The sequence below is a fragment of the Halichoerus grypus genome, chromosome 1 (assembly GCF_964656455.1).
Source record: "Halichoerus grypus chromosome 1, mHalGry1.hap1.1, whole genome shotgun sequence".
NCBI classification, from domain to species: domain Eukaryota; kingdom Metazoa; phylum Chordata; class Mammalia; order Carnivora; family Phocidae; genus Halichoerus; species Halichoerus grypus.
This window is the reverse complement of record NC_135712.1, coordinates 15,582,830-15,607,059: the sequence shown is the minus strand read 5'-3', so window position 1 is coordinate 15,607,059 and position 24,230 is coordinate 15,582,830. Positions and strand designations below refer to the sequence as shown.

Sequence of the window (24,230 nt, the reverse complement as noted above, 5' to 3'; positions counted from 1 at the left end):
CTTTTATAAGAGACATTTACATGTGTAAGGGAAGTCTTCATTTGTAAGGGTGTTTCCCTCACTGTACCAGGAAGAGGGGGGAGGACTCAATCTCTAGAAATTCTTCTCAATGGAGAATGCAGGGACTTAAATATTCCTAACAACCTTATCCTTGCTCACTGTGCTTTTCCTGATAACTTCTCATAACTGACTTCCCACCCCCAGCATCTTTTGTCTTTAGCAGAAGATGGTATTTAAGGTGATGGCTTTGGCCATTTCAGAGAGTTAGTTTTCTTGGGTTTCTCCCATGCTTACGGGTGGTATACATCTTATTAAACTTTGTTTGCTTTACTCCTGTTAATTTGTCTCACGTCAACTTAATTGCTTGACCAGCCAAAGATCCTAGAAGGGAGGAAGGGAAAACTTTTCCACCCCTATACATTATAATATTCCATCTCAAGGCCTTTTAAGTATGCTTGTGGAATTCATTTGATAGTATGTTTTTTTCTTCCCAGCAAGCAGGTGAAGCTTTAAGAATATGACTGCCTGTGGCTTATTCTTCCCTGTAGGACTGTTTTGAATATAACATTTATAAGTTATATATACAATCACCTACCTTCACTTTTTTCTAAAATGAGATGAGGTATAAGAAAATACATAAATGCATATTTCCAAATAGAACAGTCATTTTTATCTGACAGTTTAAAATGGAACCAGAGTTTAGTGCAAAGTAAAGGAGGCTTACTATTCATCCCCTAAGAAGTAGAAAGTACTAGTGCTTGGTAAAAAGGACCAAAAATGAAAAATGAAAATGAAAAATGAAATACTATTAAAAACATTGTTAAGTGCTTTGCTTTATTAATTTTCACTGGTAATTTTCTTAACCTTATTACCAAATGTGTAGCTCAAGAAATGAGCTAATTTTAATTATTGGAGGAAATATATGCATAAAGTAAATAATATTATTCCTAAGTATTATTACTAAGTACTTCCCTATATGCCATAATTGTGTTAGGTGGCAGATTATAAAAATAAATAAGATAGAAGTCCAATGTTTAGGAATTCCTAGTCTCCTAGATGTGCAAACAGGTAATTGAAACATGTAATATAATACTTATATTTGCAAAGTGCTATTGAACCCTATGGTGGTCTCAGAGGACTTTAAGCAAGAAGTGATATTTGAGTGTGATCATGTGGAATGAGAGAGCTCACTGTCTCAGGGGTTGTGTGGAGGATCATGCATAGTAAGGGGCCAGCTTCGGAAAAGGAGAGTCAGACATATTTATGGATACATCTTGTCAGGTAAGAGACACAAAAACAAAAATAAACTATTGGGATTACACCAAAATAAAAAGCTTCTGCACAGTGAAGGAAACCATCACCAAAACCAAAAGGCAACCTACTGAGTGGGAAAGAACATTTGCAATTAAAATATCTGATAAAGGGTCAATATCCAAAATATATAAAGAACCTATGCAACTCAACACCAAATTTTAATCCAATTAAAAATGGCACAAGACCTAAATAGACCGTTTTCCAAAGAAGACATACAGATGGCAAACAGATACATGAAAAGATGCTCAACATCACTCATCATCAGGGAAATGCAAGTCAAAACCACAGTGAGATATCACCTTATACCATTCAGAATGACTAGTATCAAAAAGACAAAAAACAATAAGTGTTGGTGAAGATGTGGAAAAGAAGGAACCCTCATGCACTGTTGGTAGGAATCTTGATTGGTGCAGCTACTATAGAAAACAGCATGGAGATGCCTCAGAAAATTAAAAATAGAAATACCGTATGATCCAGTAATTCCACTACTGAGTATGTATCCAAAGAAAATGAAAACACTAATTCAAAAAGATATATGTACCCTTATGTTTATTGCAGCATTATTTATAATAGCTAAGATATGGAAACAACCCAAGTGTCCACTGATAGATGAATGGATTAAGAAGATATGGTATATATGTAATGGGATATTACACAGCCAGGAAAAGAATGAGATTTGTGACAACTTGAATGGACCTAGAGGGTATTATGCTAAGTGAAATAAGTCAGACAGAAACAGACAAATACTATATGATTTCACTTATATGTGGAATCTAAGAAACAAAGCAAATGAACAAATGAGCAGACAGACCCATAAATACGAGAACAAACTGATGGTTGCCAGAGGGGAGATGGGCCGGAGATGGGCAAAATAGGTGAAGGGGAGTGAGGTACAGGCTTGCAGTTATGGAATGAATAAGTCACAGGAATAAAAGGTACAACATAAGAAATATAGTCAAGGACATTTTAATAACATTGTATGGTGACAGATGGTAACTATATTTGTGGGGAGAATAGCATAGAATATAAACTTGTTGAATCATCTGAAGCTAATGTAACATTGTGTGTCAACTATACTTCAGTAAGAGTCAGATGAAGTTGGGGGTATGTAAGGAAGGAATGGTGGACTCTTCATCCTAGCTGATGTGAGGTATAGGGAGTGTAGGGAAGGGGATAATGAAGTGCCAGGGTTAATGGAGTTGAAAAGGGCAAGATGGTGAACAGCTTCAAATTAGAAGGACTTGACAAAGGAGAGTCACCAGCATGGGGACTTAACTGTATAAAAAAGAGCCTGAATTTCAACAAACTTCAAAATGTGACCAGAAGACAGAGAGGAAAGGTGCCTGCAAAAGAAACTTGAAATGGGGGCAGGTGAGAGAAAGTGTCTAGTGAGATGGAGGCTCTAAGCATCACAGTTCTGTTCTGCATCCTAAAATAATCAGTGGAACAATGCAAACTTTATTAAGGGTTGGTTATCAGGGGTTCTTAGTCCCTTTCCTATGAAATGGTCAGTTTTATTGATATAACCTCTGACTAGATTCCTCTTTGTTAACCTACTTTAGAAACTTGTCTAACATATAACATTTACATAGTTACTTATCAAGTTGGAAGCATACTTCATGGTCATTTTTCCAACTTTCTTTGCATTATTTAAGGAATGGAGTCATTGTCACAGTCTTAATAGAGTTGGAGAAATGTAATCACATCTTTAATATTCTGATTGGATTACAACAAATATCAATAAGGCGATATTTGTTGAACACGACATCAAAAACTAATGATGAACTATATGCTGACTAACTGAATATAATAAAAAAATAAAATAAATAAAAATGTAGTCATCAAAAATAAAATAATAAAATTCTATTAATAATCTCTCATCCCAGCCCTATGTGTAATATAATTAAAACTTCAAAATAAACAAAACAAAACAAAACAAAAAACAAATCCCCCTAAGTATGATGATGGAAGGATCATCAGAAAGGATCCAAAGGAATCGGGACACGGTGACACATGGAATTCCTAAATTAGAATACTCCATCAGCTTCATATAAAAGAGCATTTTTATGCACTCCACCTGATGAGTCAATGCCTCTAGAACACTCAGATTCCCTTTGTTCAGACCTGACATGGCCAGGTGAGGTCTCACGCGAGTCCCATACCTGTGCTGTCTTCGTACACCACCGTCACTGTTTTCCAGTTGTAGTAAAGGACCAGATCCAGGACCGCCCTGCTGATAGCTGCATAATCTGGGTACAGGTTGATGTAAAACAAGTCTTTGTTGTCCACCGAAGGGTGTTTCCAGCGGGTCTGTATATGTGGAACTTCGAGAGCATTGCAAATCGACTGCACGGCACTGACAGAGGAACTGTGGGAAGGGCCAAAGAGAGCAGCCACACCAAGAGCCAGCTGGTCACAGGCTGGTGGCCACAGACAAGGAGGGGTAGAAAGGGAAGGCAGGGAAAGGGGCAGAGAAAGAGAGAGCTGTGAATTTCATCTTTCCCTTGGTCCCTCTTTTTATTTTCACTATTAGAAATTTTCCTCTACTCTCCATCTGTATGTTGAGAAAATATGCTTAATCCAACTTCCAATATCCTCGAGATAGTAAAATGTTTGAGAGACTTGAATGTGGGACTGATGAGTAACACATCACAGGGCCAGTTCTGTGCAATCAAAAATGAGTGGCTGGTGTCACACCATTACTTTTAATCAGATGGGGTCTACCTCCCTTGCTTGGCGTGGCATAACCCGGGGGTGCTCAGAGCTGTTCTACAAGACATTTGCCAAGTGAATTTCATGTGAATGAAGTTCTGTCCTATGGCTGGGTGTCAATGAGGATATTAACATGGTCCAAGAATTCAGAAGATTCTCTGGGAGGCTGCAAAGTACCATCTTCCCAAAACTCAGAAATGAATTCCAGGCTATCGAAAAACCGCTAAAGAATATCAAGTGATATTGATACCTAATTAATTATAGAATAATACCATAGCATAGCTTAACGGGATCTTACAAGCCATTTGGTCCAACCCACTAATACCATAGACAATGGAGTGAGTTCAGGGCCACGGGCTTTCTACCAGAGCCCAGGGGCCCAGCTCAAGGTCAGGCCTCTCCCTACCTCAACATTAGCCAACATGCAGCCTAAGAAAATCAAGTCAATATATACTTAAAAATGAATTCATAAAATTTATTTATTTTTCTCATTATTAGATTTTATACATTCATTGAGAGAATTTAGAATATTTTAAAGGTAAGGAAGGAAAAAAAGGCTTTGTAATTCCATCATCTTGGGAAAATACCTATTCATATTTTGGCATTCCAATTTATAAAAAATTAAATCATTTTACAGATACATTTGATATCTGTATTTGATACATTGCTTTCTTCATTTAACACTGAATATAACACTATATTTGATACATTGATACATTGCTTTCTTCATTTAACACTGAATATAACAATAAAAGTACACCCTTTTCCCCAAGTCCCCTCAAAGTCTTCAAAAGGATATTTTTCATGTCTATAGAATAACCCATCCCATGGATATGTCATTATTTATTTAACTATTTCTGATGCTATTGAACATCTAAGCTGCTCCTAATTTTTGTTATTATAATTAGTATTATAGTACTTATCTTAGTTCTTATATTTTTCTCTGAATTTTACATTACTTTCTTAGAGTAGATTCTCAGCTATAATTAAATGGTATGATACTTTTTAGTTACTTGATACATATTAAGCAAATTCCCTTCCAGAAAGATGGGACTGATTATCCTCTACAACCATGTAAAATAGTGTCTACTCATTTCATGCTGATATAAATTTATGCTGGCATTATATATAAGTTTAAAAGCATATCAAATTTATATTTTAATATTAATTTAAAGGAATTTGGAACTGCCAAGAGATGATTAAATATTTGAATTAAACAATATCAAAATTTATAAGTAGAAAAATTATATATATATAATTTGTCAAAATTATCTGACTTGATTTAGAGAGAAAAAATAATAAATAAGGTTTTGAAAGCCATATTGCAAATATCTATGTAACTGCAAATGTTGACAGTCATTCACAATGGAAACTTTCTGATACTGTGCTCTTTGGTACCGAATTACTACCTGAGATATGAAGACATACAATTTTCTGCATTAAGTGCTGTTAGCATAAATTGCCATTGTCTTCAGAAGCTTATTTTCTGGATATGTTTTCATTGGTAAGATAAAATGAGAGCATGAGAGTATATGAACTGTTGTTTTCTCTAACATGGGCAATGGATTGAGATACCTGCTACTATTTAGCTCAGGGATGTTAATATGACTTGACAGAAAATCAATTTTTTGAGTTCTGTTTGCCAGCAAATTACCAGTTTTAAGAAGCTTTGGGGGTGTTTAATTTACAAGTGCGGCAGGTACTTGAGATCACAAAAAAGCTTTCAATTTTATGTGGGTTGAAGTATCGTTGTTAAATGTGTTTGCCTTTCTAAGGTATTTGCTCAGCAATGTTTGTGTGTGTGACAGAGAGAGAGACAGGACAGAGACAGACAAAGAGAGATACAGAGAGACAGAGACAGAGATAGACAAAGACAGAAACAGAGACAAAAGACAGAGAGATCTCACCCACAGAAATAATTCATGTGAAGATAACTTTGAAGAGCTATATAAATAGAAATTTTTATTATTTCTTCATAGACAACTCTGATCTATGTAGTATCTGTAAGCTTCATCCAGCTTTAAAAAGAAAATGTGCTTACCCTAAGGTTGTGCCAGAGATTAAAAAAAAAGAATCATTATCCTATATTCTTTTCATGTGTGTTCCTAGGAAAACAAGTTTTACCTTTTGTTTGTGTAAAGAACACTAAGAATCCTGCAGAAGACCGTGTAAGGTGCACACATCTGATGATCCTGAGTTAATTCTATGTGGAAACACCAGTATTAGTTACTTGGCAATCGACATGAACATGGTGTTCATTGCATTCCATTTATTTGTGGACAAACATTCCTCTATGAGGGAAAGAGCTCCCCCCCCCCCACTCGAGAGTGTGGGGCAGCCTTGGTTTCCACATATAAACACCTGCGTGGAGTCTCAATACCTCCCTGGTTAGAGGCCAGGTTTCAAGTGTACCGAACGTGATTGTGCGTCAGCGTTGTCTTGGAAGTGTTTGGGGATGTCTAAGCAAGCCCCACAATCCCACTGGAATCTTTCCATGACAGAAACCTTGCAGCCTAGCCTAATATAAATTAGATTATTTTATAGGACCTTGTCTTCTCCTCAGAAGAAAAAAAAAAATAAGGAAAAAAATATGCAGAGATTATTTCATTGGTTTAATTTTTAGATTTCTATGATTTTGTGGAAAGGAGTTTAAAAAAAAAAAAAAAAAGTTGAGAAGGGGCTAGGTAAACCCAGTAGTTTACAACCTGTTAAAATTCAGGATGTGAGTTATGTGTGTTGTGGGCATTTCCACATGCTCGGTGGATATGACCTTCCACAAAGTTTTATTTGACTGCACTGTACAATTTCATGGTGGTATCTCAGCCTCAGGAAGGAAAAACAGATCAAGCTTGACATTTTCCATTCACAGCTGAACCAGTTAATCATAGAGTAGAGGGCACTGAAGGGTGAGCTAATCAGAACGGCCCAGAAAACATAGCTAGGCAACATCCATTAGTATAGTTCAGATTGCACTGGACAGTGACATCGAGGACCGAGATTTCCTGCAACCCATTTACACAAAGATGTCCGCTCTGAAGAAGGACAGGTAGCAGAAAAGGTGACTTGTAGAGCAGACACAACACCCAAAAAAGCTTTTAAAAATGTGAAAATAGTTACCTCTCCGCGAGGCTTCAAAACTGTCAAAAAGGTTAATTCTCTGGATGTCATAGGTTAATGTGGTGTTGGGCATCAGGGTTCGATTCCTGTTAATGCTGGTGACTGCGAACTTGAACGCTAATTCTTCAACGTTAACAGGTTCATTTTCCACAGTTTCAAAAATCCCTCCTGCAGAAGCAAAAGAGATGCATGAGAAGCATTAGTCACATCATTCCTGTGTATTTTTTTAAAAGAAGAATATCAATGATTCACACAAAAGACCCCCCCAAAATAAATGTGGTGGTGGTCAGAACAGATCCCAAACCCAGTGTTAAAATTTGTCAGCACATGTTACCTGCACATAAACAGGTCTTTATATGTATGCCCAAGATTTCAAATCCAAAGTTGGACTGTATTTTACCTCTCAGATGGCCAATGTATTCCGAATATTAAGTACCATGTCAAGTATAACGGACAACATGGCGGAGGGTGATTTTCTACAGTTTGGACATGAATCACAGTGTGGTTGACCTATACATAATTTGAATTGTATCTGGCAAGACCCTCCTTCCTCAGAATGAAGCTCTTTCGATTCAAAAGCAGACCTTTCCAACTCTAGAGAAATCAGCCGGAGAGCTGAGTGAGGTCAAAATGAGGCATATATACACTTAAATTTTTTCAAAATGAAAACATTTCTTCTTTTCTTCTGGTTCAGAATTCTGGGGTCATCTTCCAGCACCTTCCAAAGTGCACAGGCAGATTCAAAGAACTTTTGTTTGTTTTGTTTTGAGAAACTGTTTGGTCTGGCCCCAAAGCAATCCTGCATCCTATCTCCAGAGAAATGTGTTGCTCCCCTAAGAGAGAACATGCACTAAAACTTTGATATCTCAAACAGGGGCATCTCTAAACAAGTGGCAATACAAAATAGCAGTGCTTTAAGCTTCATTGGAGAATTCAGCTCTGACTTTGCTTGCCGTGGTGATGTTAATAGAGGTAATTGGAGTATCATTAAACTGTACATTCTTAATGTTTTTTAAGAGTTGTCCTGGGATTATCAATAGATGCAGAACACACAGTAGAGGTGCTCTTAACTGACCTCCACTTAACTTATTCCTTGATTGACCAATACTCCTCATTTCCCCTGAATAAAACATTAACTGGAGCCTGTGAAATGCTGAATACTTGTAACTAGCTCTCACCATTGAGGGACTCCTTACCAAAGGTCAGATGTAGGTTGTTTTTTTTTTTTTCCAAACTTGGCTATGCCAGATTGATTTGCAAGTGCTTCAAGTTCTCTCTACACCTAAAAAAAATCTAAAACTGAAAATCCCAAATAAATGTCACAGGCACCTGTATGATTTATGTGTATTCTTAGAAAAAGAACTCTAATTGGCAAACTCTAATCAAAGAAATGACTTTGATCCTATTTTGAAAGAATAGTAAACAAATACACATCTATAATTTTTATTAATTATAAAATTATTATTATTTTGCAATTTCCTGCTCAACTGACTTTCTCTATTAAATAATCAATTGCAATGTCAGGTTGCAAAAGCTGAGAAGGTTTGTACGGAACTACTTTGGCTTCCTTTGGAAATGTCTCTGGCTTTTGGACTGATGATATGAGATATTCATGCAGAGATCATTTCTCTGTTCTCTGAGAGACCAGAGTTGAACACTGTGTGACCATGGTATGAGACCATGTTAACCTTTACCTACAGATTCCTACTGGACACTTATTCTGAAATCCATGTTAGGAAAAATTTTGCTTTTATGTGACATTGTTTTTTTGTTTGCTTTTTTCTCAGACAGTGGTAAGTAGGTTCTTTGGGGGTACTCTCAGTTTCTCTCAGAAGTATTAAGTGGATGCTCCACAGTGAGATGATAAGCTCAGATAATAGAAGAAGATAGATGTCAAGCTGATCCACAATTAGAATAGCCCAGACTTAAGTTCAGAAACTCTTTGGTGTTAGGGCCTTCACAATAATTATTAGCATTTTTTAAAAATCTGTTTATCTCCTCATGCACACGGTGAGAACCCTTAAGAAGAGAGAATGTATCTTGTTCAGAATCACCATCCTTACTGAGATCAAAGTCACTTAAGATGTTCAGCCTACAACTATTTAGGAAATAATCAGTCATTGGCTCAAATGTAAGCACCACTCATCTGCATAAGCAGGCTGGTAAGAAGAAATACACACCAGAATGGGAATCAGAAATTCTGAACTTTGAACCTTGGTCCACCTAGTTCCTCTTTGAGAAGGAATTTTAAATATTGGGAAGAAAGTTACTATGAAATAGCTCTTTGGTAATATTTCATTTAAGCCTTTTAACATTCCATGTAGGAGGTAGTATTTCTGTTTTTATGCATGAATAAATGAACTGAGACACACACACTTTGCCTACCTTATTCAAAGTCCCCATGCCTTATTTGTGACAAACTCAGGTGTTTGATTCTCCAATCTATACATAAATTTTTTAAATACATGTTATATTATACTATACATTATTATTTTATATATTTATATATTAAATATAATATTTATTATAGGGAATTAGCTCACATGATTATCATATAGAGAACTATATATAATTGATTTATATATATATGTATTCACTTTATCAAATTATTTCTGATGTCCTTCATCTCTAAGTGTGGGTTTATAATGCTTATTTGCTTACTTTAGAGGATTTCTCTGTAAAGGAAATGTTATAATGCACGGATGGTGCCCTGAAAACTCAATCATGCCCCAGAAATAAGTTAGTATTATTACACATGGATAAAGAGGAATTAACATTTGTTATAGAACTGCCTGCTCACCTCAAAATTGTTCCTTTGGTATATAGTTATTTTTTACATAAAGCTGAATGTTCCTGAGTTTAAGAGAATGATAAGTGTTTTTATCATGTGTGTATGTAGTGTGTAGGTGAACTTTGTTTTGTCATTTTGGGACAATTTTCTTTCTTTCTGGCATCAAATAAGCATTATAAATGTTGTCATTAGCTCAACACCCCACCACACTCTCCTTTTTGCCTTAGGAAGGGTTGCTGCTGAATACCAAGAACCTGCCTGTGAAGTGAGGCATAGAGAGAACTGAGGAAGTTCCAGGAAAGTGAAATCTGATAGAGACAGGACAATTATTGATGGGAGCCATTCCAGTTCCTCCTAAGGGAGCAGGCTTATAAGCATTAGCCACTTCCTCTCTCCTCCTCTTCCTAACTTCAGATTCAACAACACTGAATTGCAGAATCTTTGATAGGAGTAGAGCGACGCATGCGTGATTTTTTTTTTTTTTTTCATTTGTAGGTGTGGGCTTGTCAATGAGACATTTCAAATCTTTGGGGCTCTCCATGTAGTCAACTTCTGGCCTCAGTCATTTGTACACATGGGTGCCATGGTTTCAAGAGGAGGAATTCCTACCTGGTTCCTTCTTTTGTTCCTCCCTTTGCCCCACCTGCCTTGCCCTTTTCTGCTAAGGTAAATGCCTCTCTCTCTCTCTCTTTCACCCCTCCATGTGAAGATAGAAGAGAAGACAGCTGTCTACAAGACAGGAAAGAAGTCCTCACCAGACATTAGCTGTGCCAATGCCTTGACTGAGATTTCTTAGCCTCCAGAACTGTGAGAAATAAGTGTCTATTGTTTAAGCCACCAGGTCTGTGAGATTGTTATAGCAGCCTGCGCTAAGATATGCATCTTTTTTTTTTTTTTTTTACCTCAAGGGCTTTGAAATTTAAAATGGACAATTTTAATGGAAATCATATCTATGCACGTAAAATTCTCTTCCAACAAGATCCTAAATTTATGGTACAGTGGTTTAAGGTAGGCAAAGAAAAACTCACTTGAAATCTCAATACAGAATCAGGTAACACAGTTCCGTCACCACAGGTGCGTTTCTCTCTGTTGGGTAGATCCTGTACTAACAAGGTCAGGCCAAGACAGGCAGTTTTGTTTTGTGACCACGTAGACATAGATGGAAACCAGAGATGGCTACCTCCTGCACAGGTGACAGGTTGCCTTTAATAAAGGGTAGTGGTGGACACAGAGGGTGCAAGTGAGAACTTGTGGTTTTGTGTCACATAATTCCATCTAGACTTCCAAGAGAATTTGGTCATATTCACAAACCCACCTACTGTTGGGTCAAAACATGATTGTTATAAGTAAAAAGCAGTCAAGGCTTAGACTAAGGCTAAGTCAAGGCTAAGACTGACTGCTGGGCTGTTTGCAAAGATACCTAAGGTAAACCCAAAGTAATGTTCTAATAACACATTTACAATAATACCTTTTGGAAATGTAATAACATTATATCCTTACATATATTTAGGTTTATTTTTTTGTTCTACTTTAACTGATTGTGTATGCCATGTCTATGACTCTACTGAAGAACTCATTCATTCGTTTACTAAATCATTTGCTCATTTAGCTATTTATTTATAAAATGCCAGCCTCCTATGAGCCAGACACTGTACTTGGTTCTGCGAATACAATAGTAAACAAAATAGACAGAAATCTGACTTTTGGCTTTACATGCTAAAAGGGGAGCTGATCATGAACAGGAAGAAGGGAGTTGACATGTTAGGGTAGGAGGCCAGGAAAGATCTCATGAAGAGAGCAACTTTGAAGTAAGAACCTGCAAGGAGTGAGGAAACTGCTCTGAAGATATTGAGAGAAGAGCATTCCAGTCTGAGGGAACAACATGTTCTAAGGTGGGAGCTGCCTCGTTTTAATTTTGAGGAGTGGTGAGAATGAAGGTGGGTGAGCCTGGTCTGGACTGGTAGAAGATGAGTTTAGGGCAGTGATGGGGGTGGATTAGAGCATATCACAGAGGGTCTTATAGGCCATAATAAGACCCTGGATTTTATTCTGAGTCAGATGGGAAGTCACTGGAGGGTTTTGAGTACAGTAGAGAAATGACGTATTTCAAGAGGATCACCCTATGTGACACTGTGATCTCTAATAAGAAATATATATTGGTCTTCATCCTCTTTTTTGGTGCAGAGCTCCTAAAGCCCTTGGAATTTCCTAAGTGATAAGAGCAACAAAGTTGTCTTTTGTCATGTTGATGAGGTGAGTTGGGAGTCCCACCTAAGGAAGGGGGGCTGGTTGCCCAGACCAGGGAACCAACCATATGATTAGAGGATTGGGAACTCTCAGTTCCTCCCTTTGACTTCCAAGATGGGGAGAGAAACTAGAGGTGGAACCAATTGCCAATGGTCAATGGGTGCATCAATCATGCTTATGTAATGAAGCATCCATAAACGGCCTGAAGGATGGGGTTCAGAGAGCTTCCAGGTTGGTGAAAATATCCACATACCAGGAGGGTGATATATCCCAACTCCATGGGAACAGAAGCTCCTGTGCTTGGTACCCTCTTAAGCCTTGCCCTATGTATCTCTTCATCTGGTTGTTCATCTGTATCCTTTAATAAACTGACAAATATAAGTATGTGTTTCCCTGAGTTCTGTGAGCTGCTCTAGCAAATAATCAAATCCAAGGAAGAGGAAGTCATGGAAACCTCTGACTTGCAAGTGAATTAGGCAGCAGTTGTGGGGAACCTGGGGACCTACTAGCTATTGGTACCTAAAGTGGCAGAGCAGTCTCATGGGACTGAGCCCTTATCCTGTGAAGTCTGATACTATCTCCAGGTAGGCAGTTTCAGAATTGAGATAAACTATAGGACACCCAGCAGATGTCACAGAGAATTGCTTGGTGTGGGAGAACACCCACCCATTTGGTGACCAGAAATGTGCAGACCAGAAGTTTTGTGAGTGTGGTAGTCCTGTGAGAGCAAAGGAGACACACATGGCACTGGGTTCTTAACACTCACCCCATTTTCGGTCCTACGAATAGACTGAAGGGAGGAGAGGGGCAAGAGAAAAGGCAGAGATCTGCTACCAAAGCCACTATAATATCAGATGACTATAACCACAGGCACTGTGATAATCCAGGTAACTGATGAGAGATGGTTTGGTATAGATGAGCAGAGTGTGGGGGTATGGCAAAAACTGGCCAAATTCTAAATAAAATTGAAGGTAGAGCTGGCAGGACTTGCTGATCAACTATAAGTGAGAAGAAACGAGTCAGGAATGACATCAGGCTTTTGGTCTGAAATTGCCATTCACAGAGATGAAGAAAAAGAGTAGGTGCTTGATTTGGAACATGAATACCATGTGCTGCTTGTTACAAATCTGAGTGGAGATGTCAACTAAGAGGTCACCTATATTGGTCTGGATTTTATTGGAGAGGTCTGGTCTAGAGATAGAAATTTGGGAGTCATCACTGAAGTTTATGTCTAGGTGGTATTTAAAGCCATAAGACTGGGTTGACAACACCCAAGAGCAAGAGGGGATGGAGAGTGGCAGAAATTGGAACGATCCAGTCAGAAACCAAGGAATGTCTGGAGCCACCAGCAGCTGGAGGAGGCAAGGAACTGAATCTTTCCTGGAGCCTTCAGAGGAAATTGGACCCTGTTAACAACTTGATTTTGGACTTCTGGGCTCCAGAACTGTGAGAGAATAGATATCTATTGTTTTAAGCCACACACTTTTTTGTCATTTGTTACAGCAGCCATAGGAAACCCATACAGTATCACAATTGTCTTGAGAAAATTTCAGTAGTGGATGCTCTTAATTACCGTATTTTTCCCCTTTGTAAAATGTTATTTTATTTAATATTTCAATTAACAATCTTTAGCTCTCTGACTTGATTTGGCAAAAAAAGCAAGTAACTCTACCACACAACACATTGGATTTCTTTGTTAATTACATTTTCCTGTCTTAGTCTTAATAGACAGGGGCAAGTTTTATTATTACACATATTCTAATAAACCTCGCTTACTCCCTTAACTAGCTGTTGTGTACTCATTGTGACAAATTATGAGGTCATGCAGGAAAGAAGGGCAATCAAGAAATGGAAAGCTTCAATAGTGTTGACTCCTGTTTTGCATTCCTGTGGAATAATAACCATTCCAGAAGCTATCAACAGAAAACAAGATGGCAATTTGATGTATTCCTTTGCTGATGGCTGCTCCTTAAATATACAGTATTATATTGCCTCTCTTTATTGCCACATCCGTAATTCTAGTTTATTACATCATAAGCAAATTACTATAAGCCTATATTTACTGCACCTATAATTTCAAGGCTACACATTTAAATTCTAAGATTCCCTTAGATAATACTCTCTTCCCCACTCAGCTTACCTCTTCTTGTTTTAGTTTTGGAGACTGATATCATCTTGGTAAAGATTTCATGCTAGGTGAATTTGGATGGGAAACAGATGTTCTATGACCTAATGGAGAATGAATGGACAAGGGGTACCTGAATTTTTACCTTTCATGAAGTCCTGATTATGGACAAAGCTGTAGGTAAGGACAGCCTCAATGGTAGGGCTGTTGCCCAAACCTTCTACAAGTGTCTTCAGATATTGGTGTCCTTTGAAGAGGGGGAATGGGGTTTGATGTCACCCCTGATCCAAGGACCACATCCAAACTCTCTGTGATGTTTCAGAGAGCTGCATGAATTCAGGAGGAATGACATTTAAGGTGGAAGAAAGTATGTTTTAGAGTAAGGAATTCCTGAGATGCTTCAGATGGTAGCAGTTATGGGAAAGGCCGGTTAAGGGAAAGGCTATGGGTTATGGGCAGTTTAGCACATGCTGCCAGTAATTTTTCTTAATAAATTTGAGTTGCACATTAAAAAAGAAAAAGAATATATCCAAAGCCAAAGGTACTCTATTCTAGTGATATTCAATATTCAATTTAATTTGATTCATCAAACATGATTGGCCATCTATTGATATCTATGATGCTGGCAGCAGTGGAGGATACAAAGATGGAAGCACTTGGTTCATGCCATCAGCAGGGCTTCCAGTCGAGTGGTGAGAGATTACAGAAAAGGAAACTATGTGCAGTAGTCAATTATTCATAACAGAATAAGAAGCCCACTCTTTGTCCCCTCCAATGTGGAGTCTTTTCTGATTCTTCCAGCCAGAGGTGAACTCTTCCCTCTCTTTTGATAACGTATAATCTAGTGCATATTTGGGGAATTCATTTTGGTGTAAAATCATAAGCTGGGAGTCTAACTGTTCTTTGAGGGTAGGGATGATGTTTATTGATCCTTGCCTTCTGCCAGGACTAAATGTCTTGATTTGGGCAGAGTACATTGTCCCCAAACAATGACCATCCAATTGAGTTGAGTCTCTTTGTGCCTTAACACCCCACCTAATGAAGTAATATGTTGGCATACTTAGTATAGTATGTTGGCATACTTGGCATAGTAGTATGGCAAGATAGAGAGGCTTATGAGAGTGTTGGAGAGAGGGAGGGTGGTTGTTGAGGCATGTAGAGACTGCCTGATTTCCTTCTTTCGGCCTTTTTAGCAGTGATTGCTTCCTTTCTCCCAACAATCATGGCGCATGATCCCCAAGCACTTTCAAAACTCTGACCCTTTCTTAAAGGCTCACTTGCCTCAGGCTGCCAGCACCTTAATACCTTGAAGGAATGGTTCATCTCCTATTCAGCTGCAGATTTCAGGCAAGAACCGGGAATATTGCTAAAGGATTCATGCCAAACTTACTTTTATGAAATTCTGTGATCGTTCTCATGTCTGTTGAGAGCAGTTAGATTTTAAGCTTGTAACACCTCATTTAAATGACACATATTCATACGAAAAGGCTCAAATTTCATTTTCTACTTACTAAATAAATGGAATATGCCAAGTTCACAACTTGTAGTTCTTGAAGCCATGTAATACACTTCATCACACCTGTCTAGTTTTCTTCCCCCCTATTTCTGCTATTTCTCAAGGTGAAATTTCTCCTTGCTGAAAAGGAAATATTGCTGCTAAAGAACTGTTGTCTGACCAGAACAACTGGAAGTAAGTTCACAGCTCTGACAGAGCAGTATTTACCAATGTGTGCACAGAAGTCACCCATGAGATGCTACACGCAAAAGGAAGTTGAGTGGTCAAGAATGTTTAGGAAACATTTCTTTTTGGAAATCCACACTGCACAATAACATGTAAGAGTCTCTCAGAAATCCTACAGTAAAGAAGCAGTTTGACTCCGGTCAGCCCATGGTTTCTCATTCATTCGATGATAGGAAAGTTTTCCTTGTAATTGGGATATGCAGTGGAATTTCTATCCTGAGAAACACACATTTTGGGAAAAATTTGATCCAGTGACCTGCTCTCTTTGGGACTGACAAAAATAATTTGCAGTCTTAAATATTGTTTTGGTGCTCATTTTAATGAAAATTGGGCACTAGGTCCTTGATCAGAAATATCAACTCTCTGATGATGACTTTGCTTTTTGAAAAATTAGTATGATTTATAATGTCAATTTTTACCCCCTTTTTCCATTTAAAACAATAATCTAAGCAAAAATATGGTCTTTATTTTATGAAAAAGTAATCTTTAATTTTTTTACTTATTTGTTTTTAAAGATTTATTTATTTATTAGAGAGAGAGCGCATGCACGTATGAGGGGAGAGGGGCAGAGGGAGAGAAAATCAAGCAGATTCCCCGCTGAACACAGAGCTCACCCTCAGCTTGATCCCAGGACCCTGAAACCATGACCTGAACTGAAATCAAGAGTCAGATGCTCGGGGCACCTGGGTGGCTCAGTCGTTAAGCAGCTGCCTTCGGCTCAGGTCATGATCCCAGTGTCCTGGGATTGAGCCCCGCATCGGGCTCCCTGCTCAGAGGGAAGCCTGCTTCTCCCTCTCCTATTCCCCCTGTTCGTGTTCCTTCTCTCGCTGTGTCTCTCTCTGTCAAATAAATAAATAAAATCTTTTAAAAAAAAAAAGTCAGATGCTCAACTGACTGAGCCACTCAAGTGCCCCAGAAAAGGTCGTCTTTTTTTTTTTTTTTTTTAAGATTTTATTTAGTTATTTGAGAGAGAGATCACAAGCAAGAGAGAAGTACCCCGTTGAGTAGAGAGCCCCAGGCAGGGCTCTATCCCAGGACCCTGGGATCATGACCTAAGCTGAAGGCAGATGCTTAACTGACTAAGCCACCAAGGCACCCCTAATCAATCGTCTCAAAGATATGTTGTGGACAGAATGCAAGTCCTTGACATTTAATGTAAATATTTTATTTATTTAATTATTATTTTTAATGTAAATATTTTAAATACAAAGTCCTTTGCTACATTTTCTTTTTCCTTTCTTATTATTTTCTATTAGTTTTTTTAACCTCTATGCATATTTATTTGACACATTTATAAAATTTTTTGTTTACTGACTTAAAAATTGTACAAAATGGTGAACTAGGCAACAATAGTATTTTAGAACATCAAAAAGAGTTAGAGTCTGATTTAAACACTCACATGTTTACTATGACCCGCATCATTTAAAGAGGCTCAAACTGAAATTCTGTTTACTACTGTTAAAGGATGCTAGTCCAGAAGGTATCCGAGTTGAGCATAACCTCCCAGATTTGCTCACAGTCACATTCTAAGGTCCAACACTATAAAATGAACAGTTTGCACGGACATAAATAATAAATAAGCTCTATGGAAGTTACTTCTCAGAGAAAATCTTTTTGTGAAACATTTAGGTCCCAGATGAAGAGAGATAAACTTGACTATTACATGTATCCAGGAAAACTACAAGTTGATCAAAAATAAAGCACAGTTAAATGTTATGTCACAGAAGGATCTGTGTATTGAATGCCACCAATTGGAACTTTGGGAAGTGTGCACCACTTATTTTAAAAGTACTAAACTCTGGAAATTCTCTTTGCTGCTCATTTACATATATTTTTAAATATGCTGTACTCTGTGAACTCCCATAATGGATACCACTGTCTGCTATGTGAGTAAACATTGTTTTCTTTTCTAAATAACTTTGTTTTAAAAACATATAAATTGGGCAAAAGTTGAAAGAAAGGGAAACACAACAAAATATAATCATGCCGGTGTGAAACAATTATTATTAATAGTTTGGTGATTTTCCCTCCATTTTATTCCCATACATCTCTGAATTTTCTTTGAAATAATTAAGATGATACTATCTTATTATTCCCTGGCATTTTCACAAACACTGTACCATAGACATCTCCCCCTGAAAACAAGCCTTATTTTTAGTGGTTGTCTAATATTTCATTGGATATATCATGGCTTCCTTAATCAGCTTCACCTTCTATTTATTTATTTTTTTGGTAAGTTGGTACTGATTCTTCACTGTTATGAATCCTATTATGATTGACATTTGCTGCGAGAAACAAAAATACTTTGAAGTATATTTATTAGGTCCTAAGTTATGAACCATTTAAGCTTTTGTTAAACAATGCTAAACTGCCATGCGGAAGGGAAAGCTAACTTGTATAAGTACTTTGTATCCACTGTGTAGAAATGTCCAACTGAACTGCAACCTCCCAAGAATCTGTATGACTTTTAATTTAGTTTGTAGCAGAAAGTATTCATTATTGCTTTAATATGCATGCCTTTGAATATGGATGAATTTAATTTTTAAAACTTATTTACTACCTATTTGTATGTCTGTAATTTTAAATTACTTGTTCCTGTCCTGTGCCTTTTTTTTTAGTATTTTGAGATATAATTGTTTTTGTTATTGATGTAAGTTACTCTCTTACTCATAAGGATTTAAAGTCTTTGACATTTTTATTGCAAATATTTCCCAGTTTATTATTCAGCTTTTAATGCTGATTAGGTTTTTAGGCAGAGAAATGTTTAAATTTTTATAATGCCAAATATATTGATTTTTTTCTTCTTGGAACATGAAACATTTGTAGCAGTTACTAATACTTCTGGTTCTTTTCCTCTGAATGTATGAGGGAATTGCACCTAACTTGGGGTTGGATGGGGCTGGGTGACTAGTTCTGTTCAGTGACTTGTGAACAAAATAACCTATGTCACTTCCTGGACAGAGGGCTAAACTGCCACCAAGAGAACCTTCAGAGCTTTTTTCCATTTCCTTCTGTCTCAGTGACTGGGACAAGATAGGTAACAGTTGCTCCCTTAGCCTGGGATCCAGAGGGAGGGCTGGAGGAGCAGAGCCTGCAACAAACTCATTATGGCCATTACAGCAAGAAAACCCCTTTGGTTATTTAAAGCCTCTGTTTGGGAGGAAGTCATTTGTTAAAGTAACGGAATCTAGCCCAGTGGGACTGTTGGAATGTTTATGATTAGAAGTTTCTCTTCTATCCACCAAATTGATAAATATTCACATACATAATTACTCAGGATTTCAAAAAAGATTTTTACTCTTTATAATTAGTTATTTAGTCCTTTTGAAATTTATTCTGGTGTGCGCTATTGGGGGGAAAGCTAATATAATTATGCTATGTATATAATTACCTACTGATGTATATAATTACCTACTGATGTGTTATACCACCTTCATCGCATACTGAGTTAGTACATAATTTAAGTTCCTGACTATTCTGTTCTGTTGACCTTTCTGCCTAGTATATGCTAGGATTATATTGTGTGAATACTAGTTTTAACACTTGCTGGGTAAATGGACACGTCTTCCTAAATTACCTCTCTTATATAAGATTTTCTTGAAAAATTTTGCCTACTTATTTATTGAAATTCTTTTGAGAATATCATTAAATGTATACATCATTTTTTGGAAATAAAAAAAATCCTATCTTTCTATCTAAGAACATAGGCATTTATATCAAGATATTTATATTTATTAGTTTTATTTTATAGTTTTCAGAAACAAGTCACACATTAATATATTTTTCTAGATATTTTAGAAGGCTTTTCTTGATAGTTGAGTTTGATCTTTTATAATATGTACTTTTTTGTTATTACTGATTTTATTTTATTCCCCAACCTCACTGAGGAAAAATTGACAGGTATTATAATTGACTATAGTTTTCTGTGTGTATCTACATCTACTAGCCTTCCTGAACTATAATTAAATACTTAATTTTCTGCTTATTTGTTGAGTTTTCTCATAAAGTAATCATCTCTAAATATCCACCATCTCTGTTTTGTTTATTGCATTGGCTATAATTGAATTAAAGGCATAAGCCATGATATAATTATATCAGTGTTGTTTTAAGCTCACAAATTTTTAAAATATGAGCCTGAATGTCAAGTATATTGATTTTCATACTATTATGTCAGGGAAAGACATGAAAAATATCTAGTGTAAGGAAGCAGTAACCCTTCCCTCATGATAAATGCCAAGAAATCAGTTTGTTTGCCTTTTTTGAAAAATTAGAAAATAAGCATTGGTGTGACTTTCCTGGATCTCCCCTTATATCTAAATTGTACTTTCTGTCATTTCAATTGTTAAAAACTTATAAAAGTATCTATACTTTTTATTTATTAAAGCATTTGGGTTTGCGTATTTACATTTTCACATAGATTTGGCTGTATTTCACCTATTTTAAAAGATGTTTTTGCATTTTTGTTATTTTATAGCTATTCTTAATGCATTATTTCCTGATTGGCTTAAAAGTTAGTCATTTTTAAATTTCAAAATTTGAAGTTTCTTTAAATATTTCTTTTTTTCTAATTGAAAACAAAGCAGCTTAACTGTGTTATTTAAAGTTTAGTATATACATAAAAGAAAAAAACAATAATTTAAAATTCTACCACTCAGAGTTAACAATATCAAACTTTAGCTGTATTTCCTTTCAATGATTTTTTTGTAGTATGTGGATCTATAGTAGAATCATATTGCATATAAAATGTATTTTTGTGCTTTTTCTCTTAATGGCATTCTCTATGTTATTTAATATTTATTAAATATAATTTTAGTGATGTATAATATTCCATCTCAAAAACAAAAGTTTGTTTAGATAACTCTATTGTTAAACATCTTTATTTCCAATTCTTTGCTATCAAAGATAATGCTTCAATAAGTATATCCTTGTGAAAAAAATAATATTTTTTCCCCTTTATTTCCTCAATTCTTTTATATGACATTCAGGGTTTAATAATATGTTGGTTTTTAAAGATTTTGATCTATATTACCTAATCATCCTCAAGAAAGATTGCATCAATTTACATGCCTACCATGAGTACATGAAAGTGCACATTTCTCTGAATTTCTAGGCATTGTAAATAAAAAGAAATCAATTCCCTAGGCAAAACCTTTGCAACTGATGGTTATTTACATTCACATTTCATTGAATATTAATGAAGCTGAACATTTTCTTGAAATGTCCTGTTGTATTTCACTGTATTTGTTCCTTTGCCCATTCTTAAATCCTGGTCCTTGCCCATTTTGAATGGGGTATCCATATTTATCTCATGCATTTATGCATTAGGGAAGGAAATGATCTGCCCATAATTCTTTCTGATACTTTTTCTAGTTTGCTATGCCTTTAATTTTATTTAACATTTTTTTCCTTATTATGAAAGTTTTGCTGTGCCTTTAATTTTATTTAACTTCTTTTTCTGATTATGAAAATTTTATATTTTTATGTAATTCAACCTATATATTTTTTTGTTAATCAACACATCTTTTTTTTATTATGTTAATCACCATACATTACATCATTAGTTTTTGATGTAGTGTTCCATGATTCATTGTTTGTGTATAACACCCAGTGCTCCATGCAGAACGTGCCCTCTTTAATACCCATCACCAGGCTAACCCATCCCCCCACCCCTCTCCCCTGTAGAACCCTCAGTTTGTTTCTGAGTCCATAGTCTCTCGTGGTTCGTCTCCCCCTCCGATGTCCCCCCCATTCATTCTTCCCTTCCTGCTATATTTTTATGGTGAAAATAGTTACTCTTTCTCTTCTTTTTGGAAACTGCTTCCCACGCATGCTTCTGTACCATTCTTGTCATGAGGCAGGAGCGGCCATGTTACGCTATGGTGACAGCTGAGTGTTTCAACATATGCTAATGTTTCTCTGGCTGGACTTTTGTCCCAGGACCAAGAGAAAGTGAGTCCATCTCTTTTCAGGTATCCAAGCCACAGGATTGAAAGTTCTGAAGCTGTTGGCACACTGCCTTTCACCATGTTGATTAGAGAAATGGGGGAAACCATGTGCCATGAGGAGAATGAAGGAGACGCATAGAGAAGAGCAGAGATAGAAAAAAATCTTAATGGGGTGCACCTCTCTCCTTCTAGCTATTTCTGCAGTTCAGCCACATTCTTGCCCTTCCATCTCAATATATGTATAAAAAATTCCCCTTTTCAGCTTAAACTAATTTCATGGGGTTTTTATTAAATGCAACCAGAGTTCTAACTGATATTTTGTCTTCATGATCTTTGTTTCATGGCTGTAGTGCTTCAAAAATTCTCTCCATTTTAAGAAATATTGCCTAATTTTTTTCTGTTGATGTTTACATATTTAGTGCTCTAATATGTTTATAATGTATTTTGTATATAGTGTAAGCTAACTGTCATTTAAAAAAAATATATATATATATATAACTGGGATGCCTGGTTGGCTCAGTCATTTAAACGCCGGACTCTTGGTCATGATCTCAGGGTGGTGAAATGGAGCTGGAGTCTGGCTCTGCGCTCAGTGGGGAGTCTTCTTGAGCACTCTCTCTCTCCCTCCTCCTCTGCCCCTCACACCCTGCTCACATGTTCTTTTTCTTTAAAGTAAATAAATAAAATCTTAAAAAATATATATGTGTGTGTATATATATGTATATATATAACCAAACATAAATACATTAACAAATATGCTATACTAAAATAAATTCTAATTGTTGTGGAATTGTAGATAAATGAGTAGTAAATCTTGACTGGGGGTTAGGATATGCTTCCTGAACTTTTCCATTTGGCTATGTGTAGAATTTTAAGATGTGCAGAAACAGAGGGAGTATATCATAGGCAGAGCATTAGAAAAGACTTTGAAGTTCAAAAATATTGGCCAATTTGGGACGGATGTTCCTGGAAATGAACTTTTTCCGTGCCTTTTTGTTTTCTCCAACTATGCAGACTTTAGCTATGGCATTTTTTCATCTATAGTACATGAATTTATTTATACTAGTCCCCCTTTCTGAGCCATAAACCTGAACTATCTTATTTGTCTTTATAGTCTCAACAACTATACAGTGTGTTGCATGGAAGAGGTGGTCAATGAATGTGAAATGAGTGAATAATTAAGGGTGAGTTTTAGCCAGCAAGACAGGCAATGGGGAGATAGCCCAGAGATTTTCCTGGAACATTAACACGATCTAATCTGTGTCTTAAGCAGGTTGTTTTATAATTAGAATTTCATGATGTATATTTAAAGTGTCTTTAACTTTTTGCATCATTAATTTATTGATTGTTTCCTGACAAGTGAGGTACAAGTTATTTTTCATACTTTTCCCCGTGGTTTTCTTTGGTATTTCAAAGGTCCATCGCTTTTCATTTAAGTTCAAAGTATTTGCCAAGAGTAATGATGATTCTTAATATCAATGCTGAAATTAAACCACTCTATTTTGTGCCAATTACTAAAAAAGTAAATTAACCAGGAAGAACAACAAGGAAAGAAAATCAATGTGCATTAGCAATGTGGAGGATATTTGTGGTTAGTGACAAGGGTGACCAACCACTCTGGTTTGCCTGGGTTGCCTGACTTTTGGCACTGAAACCAGGATACTAGGTGACCCTATAACTGACCCAGGTCTTTGGCTTGACTAAGAGTAAGTGGTTGTCTGCAGGCAGGACTGGGTAGTGTAACCCATGACACGTGAAAGCCTCGTGATACATTTTATTCTTCCTAAGTTGGAAATTGGACAGCACCTCAGGCAAAATAATTGCAGAGGCTGAGAAAAGAACTAAAAAAACTCAGATGTAAAAATTAACATTGCTGAAAATGCATTTTACAGCTTTGATTAGAATTTCCACAGAAATTCTTTATAAAGAAATCTCTCTGTCCCTCAATTTTTTAGCTTATCAAATGGGGCTGATAACAGAAAATGATGACAATGCTGAGGGATCAAAAGCATTCTGTAAATATTGTGTCAATTTTCTTCCAAATGCCCAATCTTCTCTGAGGACGGAATTTAGATATTTTATTACTTTTTCTAGCATTCAGAGTCCAGCTTTTCATAGGACATGGGACAGTAACTTGTAACTTGCTGTTGGATGAACTTTTCGATGTTCGGAGGAGTAAAAGATCATTGACCCCTTTTCTCTCTCAGGAACGTCCTGGAGACTTGGGTGAGAGTCCTT

The 24,230-nt window shown here is 36.6% G+C and overlaps 1 protein-coding gene across 6 annotated transcripts in view; it reads right to left on the bottom strand.

The window, feature by feature from the left end:
- The window catches only part of GRIK1 (glutamate ionotropic receptor kainate type subunit 1), a 376,698-nt gene that overhangs the window by 134,298 nt on the left and 218,170 nt on the right, over window positions 1–24,230 (bottom strand). For all 6 annotated transcript variants that reach the window (XM_078054385.1, XM_036111233.2, XM_078054366.1 and 3 more), the window contains exons 2-3: window positions 7,144–7,311; window positions 3,477–3,734 (exon numbers count right to left, since the gene is read on the bottom strand). In XM_078054385.1, the coding sequence (XP_077910511.1) occupies window positions 3,477–3,734; window positions 7,144–7,311 (426 nt within the window). The remainder of the gene's footprint in view (window positions 1–3,476; window positions 3,735–7,143; window positions 7,312–24,230) is intronic.